This window comes from Ptychodera flava, chromosome 11, assembly GCF_041260155.1.
Source record: "Ptychodera flava strain L36383 chromosome 11, AS_Pfla_20210202, whole genome shotgun sequence".
NCBI lineage: Eukaryota > Metazoa > Hemichordata > Enteropneusta > Ptychoderidae > Ptychodera > Ptychodera flava.
The window spans coordinates 31573759-31583697 of record NC_091938.1 but is presented as its reverse complement, the minus strand read 5'-3'; the positions used below and the strand labels follow the sequence as shown (position 1 = coordinate 31583697).

Genomic DNA, 9939 nt, shown 5'->3' with positions numbered 1-9939 from the left:
CTCACCAACGAACTGGATCCTCCCAGCAATTTCATCACCAAGTTCGTGTCAGGGGGAGCTAAAAACTACGCCTTCTGTCTAGCACAGCCCGACAGGAAAGGTAACACCACTCTGTGTAAAGTCAGGGGAATCACCCTAAATTACCGCAACAGCTTAGACGTCAACTTTGATGCCATCACTCGTCTTGTCACCACCTGTCCAACATCAACCATCACCGTGAATGACCCCGTCAAAATCCGACGTGTTGGATGTAATGTAGTATCAAAAAGCGAAAGTAAAAAGTATGCCCTAGTTTATGATAAAAGAGCTCTGATTGGAAATTACAAAACTCTTCCCTACGGTTATTAAACTGTACATTGTATTTGAAACCCTCCCCCCCCCCAAGAAATATCAATTAATGAATGTCACTAAATATTTGGCAAATGTTTTCTAGTATTTCAAAACATTGTGTTATCAAACTAGTTTTGAATGCTTTGTCAGGTATTGTATTTTGCAATTCAAGAGGTTTTAAAGATCTCATTTAAAGAAAATTTTAAGAATTGTAAATGTTTATACTTAGGCATGAACTCATTGTATTTTAGTATTGCATTTCAAGTTGTTTTAGGAGGATAATGTAAAGAATTTTAGTGAAGCTGTTTTCACAATGCTCGTGTGTTTCAGCAATCAATGAATCTATTGTATAAATCCTATTCAAAACAAAAAACAACAAAAAATGTCAAACTTGCGATCTTGTATACAGGTAGTTTTGGCAATTTAAAGAAAAAAAGAAATCTGATCATTCTGTTTATTAGAGTTGTAAATTTCATTTATTTTGAAGTCTTGAAATGTATGTGTTTGAATTTTTGAGAAAAGAAGTTTTGAAATGAAATTTTGCAAATGAAAGAGATAAGAATGTACATATTACCCCATGAAACTTTAGATATTGACTTTGGATTTGTTTTCGGGTTTTTGAGAGAGAGAGAGTTCAAATAATCTGTAGATCTCAACTTTCATCTTTAAAACTTTTTATATGTGAACCAAACAAAAGTTCCTGATTAATCTTTTTGTAAAGTAATAAACTGACATCAATTGAGTTTATTTTAAATGATTCAGAGGCTGGTTTGAATTTATTTGTGAGTGTTTATGTGTAAACATTTGTTGAGTGAGGAAGTATGTTTGTTTGTGTGTATGTGTGTGTGTGTGTGTGTGTGTGTGTATGTGTGTGTGTGTGTGTCATTGCCTCGAAGGCCAAAAGTGGGCCCTACTGCCCCGAGGGCCATCGAGGAAGATTGGGCTTTGTCAATGAATGAGATCACACTTTCCCTGTTTATGGACTCCCTCCATCCCTCTAGACCCTTTAAAGGCCCCTTAGCCCCTCGGGCCTTATTTTGCCCTCCCTCTGTCAAGAAATGAGAATATCCTTTCTGGTAAAAGCTAGTACCGTTTTAGCGTAAGGTTCATTTGACGTGATGGTCTCATTCTGCAAACACTCTTGAAGCTGATCATCAATAATCGAGATTTCTCCAGTCCTATGTTCTTCCTGTATTTGTGTGTGCTGCCATACATCATCTATGGTAAATTTTTCAAAGGAAGCCAGTCTCATGTTATGAAAACATTGATCTGAGTGGAGAGATTGACTGAAAGAAAATCAACCAAAAAAGTCCCATCACGGTGAAGATCAAGTTGGTCAACTTGGTATACCATGCCACAAATGCGAAAGAACTGTCTTTACCCAGGTTGTCATGCAAAACATCTCGTAAGACTGGCAAATCATCTCACACAAGTGCATAATATTGAAGAAAAAGTTGAAAGACAGAGATTTTTGAAACTGGCCAGACAATCTGACACTCATCAATTGATGTGCCAGTTGATACGAATCATTCGTCTTCTGTCTGAACAACATGAATCAAGTCAATCATGGATGCAAGACTACAACATCCATTCACTGCTCTCATATGTTGACCCACACAGTCAGGCAAAACCGAATTCGTCAAACGACTGCTGAAGGAACGGCAAACTATGATTTTTCCATCTCCTGAGCGTATTGTCTGGTGCTATGGAGAATATCAACCTGCCTATACGGAACTGGCTGCCCTTATCCTAGCATTCATTTTGTTGAAGGCATTCCTGAAGAGTTGGACAGTATGTTTTCCCCTCACCAATCCAACTTATTGATTATTGATGATCTGTTGTCAGAAACTGGAAATGACAAGAGAATTACCAATCTGTTCACTAAAGGTTCTCATCATCGTAATCTCTCTGTCATGCTTATCTTACAAAATCTGTTTCATCAAGGCAGAGAGACTCGAACCATGAGTCTGAATTCACATTATCTGGTCTTGTTTAAAAATCCAAGAGACGGATCACAGATCACTCATCTAGCCAAACAAATGTACCCAGGACACACCTGTTTCATCCAAGAAGCTTTCACCGATGCCTCCCGTGAACCCTATGGTTATCTCCTAATTGACCTGAAACCCAACACACCGGAAATCCTTCGCCTGCGCACGAACATCTTTCCAGGAGAGACTGCCTTTGTTTACATCAGGAAAACATAAAATAGACATGATGAGATGAAATGCCATCATTTCATCATGTCTCAGCGAATGAGAAAACATGCTCATTTTCTCTCTGTGTTAGCCAAGGGCAATCCAAAGCAACAGAGGGGGATCATCGAGGGAGCCAGTAACGATTTAATCCATTGCCTCTGTGAATGTTGTCTGAACATTTTTCGGGGAAGTGTTCCACTGTCATCTGCTCAAAAGAAGAAATTGAGCAAATACAAACATCATCTTCGCACACTGTCAAATAAAAAGGTTTCAACATCAAAGAAGAAGAAGATACTTGTGCAAAAGGTGGATTTCTCTCAGCCGTCCTAGGGCTGTGCTGTCTGTGTTGGGAAGTCTCCTCTTTAAGTGAATTGTCATCATGCCCATGGAACATGCCAAGAAGATGGCACTTGTGCCACAGGAATTACTAGATACCATACAACTACAGCAGAATCAAACAACAACCCTGTGACGAAGATGCTGTCCTCTCTGGATCGGGAGATGCAACAAATCTTGGAAAGAACAGACATCACCGATGATGAAAGGCAAAACTGTACCAACAGACTCTTCAGCAGTACAGGGCTTACATTGATAAAAGGAAGGAACCTGTTCAAATCAGCATCCTCCCTCTGAAACTTCAACAGGTACCACTACCGCTGTGTCTTCTTCAGGGTCTCCATTAGCTAAGGGCACGGAAGAGGAAGGCATAGATAAGCCAAAGCCCTTGGGTAGTGTTGGAGCAGGATGTGATGGAAAGTGTGCCAAAATCCCTCCGACAAAAAGCACACTTGCTCCTTCAGAAAGTGAAACAGCATGACTCCGTGGATTGGAATGAGGAAGGGGAATTAACGTACGACGGCAACCCCTTACCTGGAACTCATATGGTAGACCTCCTCAGCAACACCTTACGTCGGAGGAAAACCTTCACTCCTAGAGGTGTCAACAATTTGCGCAAGTGCTGTCTGACATGAATGTTACCACAAGAGCTGATTGGTAACAAGGAAAGATGGAACTGGATTCAGTCTCAGCGAAAATCAAAAGGATTGTTTCAGCCAAGAGGTGATGATGATGAAGAAGGTGATCATGGAGTATTTGCTGGACAATCATCCGCCAAAAAGAAAAAGATAAGGAGGGAGATACGTCCTGTCATTTCAACCTCTGCAAGACCGCAACATCAACCATCCATGACAGGGAATTGGCTCAACTTTTAAAACATCCTCGACAATTTGATGATACTCATTCCAAAGAGACCTCTGTCATGGAGTGCTTGTCCACCTTCTCTATCCCTTGGCGATGTCCTCATATGGGTGAGGTGCCTCTGTGCTTGCTGCTCTGGATCCATCGTCATCAAACATGAAACCTGTGACCAAATTGACGGACTTGGATCAGCACCTCAGCCAGGTGTATTACGATCCAAGTCATTCCGCAAGTTTTGGAGGAATCGATGCTGTTTACCATGCTGCAAAAGAGAAGGGAATAAAGACCACCCGTCAGAAAGTGAGAGAATGGATGCAACATCAGGACACTTACACATTACACAAACCAGTGAGGTGGAAGTTTCCAAGGGCTAGAGTAATTGTCGGTGGAATGGATCAACAGTGGCAAGCTGATCTTGCAGATGTCAGTTCACTAGCAAAATACAATTCAGGGTTCCGATACATCCTCACCTGCATTGACATTTTATCCAAGTATGCCTGGGCCATTCCCTTGAAAGACAAACGAGGGGCCACTTTGGTGGCAGCGTTTGAACAGATTTTGAAGACTGGACGAAAACCAGAAAATTACAAACGGATCAAGGCAAAGAATTCGTGAACACACCTATTTCAGAAATTTCTGAAGAGTGAAGACATTCAATTTTTCACCATCGGAAACAAATCCAAAGCTTCTGTGGTTGAGCGTTTCAATCGTACCCTGAAAACTAAAATGTGGAAGTACTTTACCAGAAACAACACCCTAAGCTACCTATCGGTGCTTCCTCAGCTAATGCAAGCTTACAACAACACTTGGCATCGCAGCACCAAGAGAAAACCAGCGTCTGTCAACAAGACCAATGAAAAAGAGGTGTGGGATACTCTGTACAGTGACTATGAACAGAAAACGGTGAAATTTAAATTCAGTGTGAGAGAACAAGTGAGAATCAGCAAAACTAAACGTATGTTCAAGAAAGGTTATCTGCCAAATTGGACAGAAGAAATCTTCACTGTGTCGAAAAGGATTTCCAGTCGACCACCTCTTTACAAGCTGAAAGATTTTGATGAAGAGGAATTAGAAGGTACTTTCTATGAACAAGAACTACAAAAAGTCGTCAAGAAAGAGGACGATGTCTTCAGAGTGGAAAAAATACTCAAAACAAGAAAGAGAAAGGGCAAGACTGAATATCTGGTCAAGTGGTATGGTTGGCCATCCAAATTCAATAGTTGGGTCGGAGATCTGGCAAAACTATAAGAAGGATGACTCTGTTCGGAGAGTCACAGTCTGACCGCCACTTTCATCATGGCTGAACATCTGTTTTTCATGACACCACCGAGCAATGCATCCATGGATGTTTTCCCAGACAATGCAGTGACAGGCTACACTGTGAAATTACCCAAACACATTTCTCTGCGGGGCAACTGGGAAGTGGCCTTGATGGACATACACTACCCTTTCTCTTGGTACAATGTGGTCGAGGGCAGAAACGTGCTGGCGTACGAAATTCAAGACCATAGGAAAACACTTGTCAAAATACCTGCAGGTTACTACGATGATTTTGGAAGTATACTGACCACTCTGAGAGAGCAAGGTTTACCCGACAACATCCAATTGACTTTTGACCCGGTGTCTAGGAAAGTAACCGCTGATGTGAGTGAGGGTACCAGCCTCTACTTTCTACCAGGTCTGGCTGAAATCATCGGATTTTATCCCAATACCATCTTGAGGCAGAAGAACGATGCACCTTTCATGTTCAGTGTTCGAAACCTCTCTTCTCTGTATGTGTATTGCGACCTAGTGGACGACCAGTTGGTGGGAGATACCTTTGCACCCCTGTTGAGAATAGAAAAGTGGAAGGGATCCATGGACAGATGATCAACTGCACCTTCCACACTCCATACTTTCTTTCCCTGAGAAACCGCGAATTTGATACGGTAGAAGTCTACATAAGAGACGACACGGTCAAAAAGTGCCATTTCAAGGTGGGAAAGTGATCGTGACACTGGCCTTCAGATAACGACGCCCTACACTATTGTAGCCTGAACCATGCCGTATCGACGTAAAATCTATGAAAGCAACCGGCCACATACAAGAAGTTTTATTTGGATCAGGTGGGAAATGGAGCATCGTTCCAGGGGGCAGCCGTGCAGAGAGGATATGGCTTGGGTGGTATTTTTGGAGGCCTCTTCCGTGCAGCCACACCACTGCTCAAACAAGGTGCTAAAGTCCTAGGGAGACAGATGTTGAAAACGGGACTCAACATTGCAGGTGATGCACTCAGTGGACGTAACATCAAGCACTCGGCAAAACGACGGTTGTAGAAGCCGGGAAACAGTTGATGACAGGCAGGGGTTCCAGATACTCAGTTCCCCCAGGCGGTGGTATAAAACGTAAAGCTCCGAAACGAAGAGTCATTTCCTCCAAAGCCAAGCAAAGAGAAGATTCCTGACATTTTTGACTAACATGGCATTTCTTCACGAACACTCCTGCGAGTGTACCAAGAGTGAACTTGACTTGTTCACAGTTCCTCCAACACAGACTAGTGTGGAAGAGGGACAATGGGAAGAAGTGCATCCCCTGACCCACATTGTGGAATCGGGACCCATCAAATTTGTGATTTCGGGTTCAGGGGAAGACTACATGGATCTGTCCTCGACACTCCTTCTGATCAAGGCCAAGATTACAAAAGTTGATGGTACTAACCTCGGTGCAGATGCAGCAGTGGGTCCCATCAACTTGTGGCTCCATTCACTGTTCAGCCAGGTGGATGTACACCTCAATGGCAAAATGATATCCAACCCTTCCCCTACTTACCCTACCGAGCGATGTTGGAGACCTTGTTGAATTATGGTAAGGAGGCCAAAGAAACCCATATCGGTTCAGCCCTCTTCTTCAAGGACTATCACTTGAAAATGGATGAAGTGGACCCCACTAAAGAAGGTGGAGAAGTGAACAAGGGACTGAAAAACGAATATGCCTTCACGTCGGGAAGTCAAGTTGTCGATATGGTAGGACCCATCCATTCGGATCTCTTCTTTCAGCCCAAGTATCTAATGAATGGTGTCGAATTACGTCTCAAACTCAATAGAAGCAAGAATGCCTTCTCCCTTGTGAGCTCTGCAGAAAATTCAGGCTTCAAAGCTGTAGTCACCGAAGCCACACTACTGGTCAGGAAAATAAAACTCAGTCCATCGGTACAGCTGGGCCATGCAGAAGCTTTAAAGCAGGGACCGTCCAAGTATCCCATACATCGTTGTGTGATGAAGGTTCTGTCTATTCCTGGAGGCACCATGTCCTTCAAAAAGATCACATCTTTCTGGGACAGCTACCTAAACGCGTGGTCTTGGGTCTGGTGGACAACGATGCCTTCAACGGTTCATACAAGAAAAATCCTTTCAACTTCAAACATTACGGCATGACGTCGCTGGTCCTTAATGTCAGTGGAAAGCAAGTTCCGAGCAAACCCCTGAAACTGGACTTCACCAAAGCTGGTGGTCAATCATTCATCATGGCCTACTATTCCCTGTTTACTGGGACTAATAAAATAGGCAGGGATGAAGGAATCAACATCAATCGCTATGAATACGACAATGGATACACACTGTTTGCATTTGATCTCACACCGGACTTGTCTGCCGACGGAGGACATTTGAACCTGGTCAAAGAAGGAAACCTGGGCATCGAACTCAGTTCAGACAAGCCCTGCCAAATACTGTGAATTTACTCGTGTATGGCAAACTGGATAAACATCATTGAAATCGACAGAGACCGCAACGTCCTCTTTGATTACTGAAGTTGATTCCTCGACTGAAGTGAAAGATGGACACATTAAAGTTGAAAGAGATCTTGAGTACAGATCGATACACTGCATCATCTTTTGGCGGGGTGGAACCATCAGACCGATTGCCTAAGACCAGACTAAAATCCTATCCTGCTGCCTTTGTGGCCAATGTGGACCCAAGTACCCAACCAGGGAAACACTGGGTGGCTTTCTACTTTGCCGATAGCAACCATGGTGAATATTTCGATTCGTACGGACGTCCACCCAACAGGACACCTTTCAAGGCATTCCTCAACAGAAACTCTCTCGACTGGATCTATAACAGACAAAGGTTCCAGGGACCCATTTCTTCAGTGTGTGGACAATACGTCCTTTACTATCTGCTACATCGTTGCCGGGGATGGTCCATGTCGAACATTGTGAAGCAGTTTACAGAGGACTTGACTTTTAATGACTTTCTCGTGAATGATTTCATTGAAAAATTGACTGGTGTTGATTTTGACATTTATGATGTTAACTTTTTACAGACTCGTTTGACTTAGAAGTCATATTCATTACATTGTTACTAGTTCTTGTGTTCGCTTTCCTGTTGGTGTTCAATAAATTTTCAAACTTGTTCAATTGAAAATACAAAGCATGTGTGTCTGTGGTTTTTTTTTCTCTCTCTCTCTCTCAAGGATGATGGGTATAAAGGGGGGAGGGGGAAGGGGAGGGGCAATCAATCATACTCATTCATAACACAAGCATACTTCCGCTAGCTCACAAAGAGTATAGACGGACAAGATATTGGTTTTTCATTTTAAACAATAACAGTAAATTTTATTTTCTCAAAGTTAACAAAATTTAACAAGGCAAAAACATGAAACACAACACTTTTTATTGCAAGTGTCTTTCAGTGTCCTTGGCAAACTTGTAATGTCCGAAGAAAAAACTCATTTGTAAATTGAAGGAAATTGAAATGATTAACTGCTTGCAGAACTAACTGTGGAACAAACTGCAGTGATCATGTCGTTGCACAAGACCATTCCATACATAGACAGACTGTCCGATAGAGCTTCAAAACATCTTTCAGGGTCTTCACTCCAGCGGTAGTACAACAACTCCAACAGATCATCAAGATCAAGTAATCCAAGGGGGACATTATGATCCAGGGTGATGTAACACAGTTCAGCCATGGCAAGAATAGACTTCTGCACAGCCAGCATGTTGATTCGTTTGACAGCATCCATAAAGTATTTGCTGATGACTTCTTGTTGACCTGCAGGGGTATCGCCATAGTACAGGCACTCATGGTCCCTCTGAGATGGGTAGTCTTCTCGGCACCCCTCACAGTTTTCGTTGATGATAGCATTGACTTGGTCCAGGATAAACTTGGCGTAGACATATTTTGCCACTCTTCTTGCTACTTTCCTGTCCAAGTCATTTGGCATATCGCTGAAGGAAGGCTCTGAAAAAGGAAAGAAAGACGGTTCTGTGAGTACCAGGTCAATTGTACATCAGTGTCTTGGCAGCCTCATCGATACTCTGTGCAATACTTTTCAGTCGACTCCACTGATCCAAATTCAAATTGATGCCCTTCTTTGTCGGTATCAGTTCACCATTATCAGGTTTCTTGAAGAATTCACGTATCCCCACGTACACATTTCCCTTGAACATCTGCACACTCACAATCCGAGCTGATGTCTCTGTGTCACGCAGAAGAAATCTTAATTGTCTCTCACCTGCTTGACTGGTGGTGCCAGGCTTGGAAGGTGGAGGGACCAAAGCAGCTGCTGATGGCTGACTGGACGGAGCCTTATGAGGCAGGGGCACTTCCTGAGTAGGCTCTGGCAAATCGGGACTCTTCCTTCCTGGAACATCAGCATACCTCTCATCTTGGTCAGAGACTGTGGGCATTGTCTAGACGCTGGTGTTAGTCTTAACGTTGAAGTAGTACGGCAGTTCAGCCTTCACTGAATAACACTTGCGCCATCCCTCTTCCAGTAGTCTTGGTGACAGTATTGGAGTTGCCATGGTTATGAAGAGTTGAGTTGTTGTTGTTGTGGAGGATGGGACTTCTAGAGCAAGATTGGCCCTAAGATAACTTATATACCCTCATTTTTGCATATATTAAGCAACTGACCAATCAGGAAAGCACATTGTTATCCCAATATCCCTTGCGGCATTTAAATGAACCAATGGGAGAAGCTGGTTAATGAGGCCCCCTAGCATGTGAAAAAAAGTAAAAAAAGACCCCCTAACTTCCAAAGTGGTCTATACTGTATCCCTTACTACTGGTGTCGGCAAATGATACAACTTTTAGTGCGTTTGTTTGTATGTTTTTTGGTACAGCTGTACTCTTGCCTAAGTGCAATGCCCATGAAGTGACTGCCAACGACATAATTTTGACCATTATCATAATGACGTTTCTGGTTGTCATTTGTCTTATTCTCTCAGCTG

General features: G+C 42.8%; 4 protein-coding genes across 4 annotated transcripts; 3 read left to right on the top strand and 1 right to left on the bottom strand.

Annotated features, from left to right (window-relative positions):
- The first annotated feature begins 4451 nt into the window (after positions 1-4451).
- LOC139144486 (uncharacterized) lies at positions 4452-4973 on the top strand. Its single transcript, XM_070715184.1, has one exon. The coding sequence runs from the start codon at positions 4452-4454 to the stop codon at positions 4971-4973; it is 522 nt and encodes a 173-aa protein (XP_070571285.1).
- Positions 4974-6182: 1209 nt separating this feature from the next.
- LOC139144485 (uncharacterized protein F54H12.2-like) lies at positions 6183-6563 on the top strand. Its single transcript, XM_070715183.1, has one exon. The coding sequence runs from the start codon at positions 6183-6185 to the stop codon at positions 6561-6563; it is 381 nt and encodes a 126-aa protein (XP_070571284.1).
- A 68-nt stretch (positions 6564-6631) lies between these two features.
- On the top strand, positions 6632-7437 carry LOC139144484 (uncharacterized protein F54H12.2-like). Its single transcript, XM_070715182.1, has 2 exons — positions 6632-6913; positions 7045-7437. The coding sequence occupies exons 1-2, from the start codon at positions 6632-6634 to the stop codon at positions 7435-7437; spliced, it is 675 nt and encodes a 224-aa protein (XP_070571283.1).
- A 1025-nt stretch (positions 7438-8462) lies between these two features.
- LOC139144482 (uncharacterized) lies at positions 8463-9542 on the bottom strand. The gene is made up of 2 exons (XM_070715181.1): positions 9222-9542; positions 8463-8947 (listed from the first exon to the last, which is right to left on the bottom strand). Exons 1-2 carry the CDS (start codon positions 9394-9396, stop codon positions 8463-8465), a joined length of 660 nt encoding a protein of 219 aa, XP_070571282.1. The 5' UTR covers positions 9397-9542.
- Between the last annotated feature and the right edge of the window lie 397 nt (positions 9543-9939).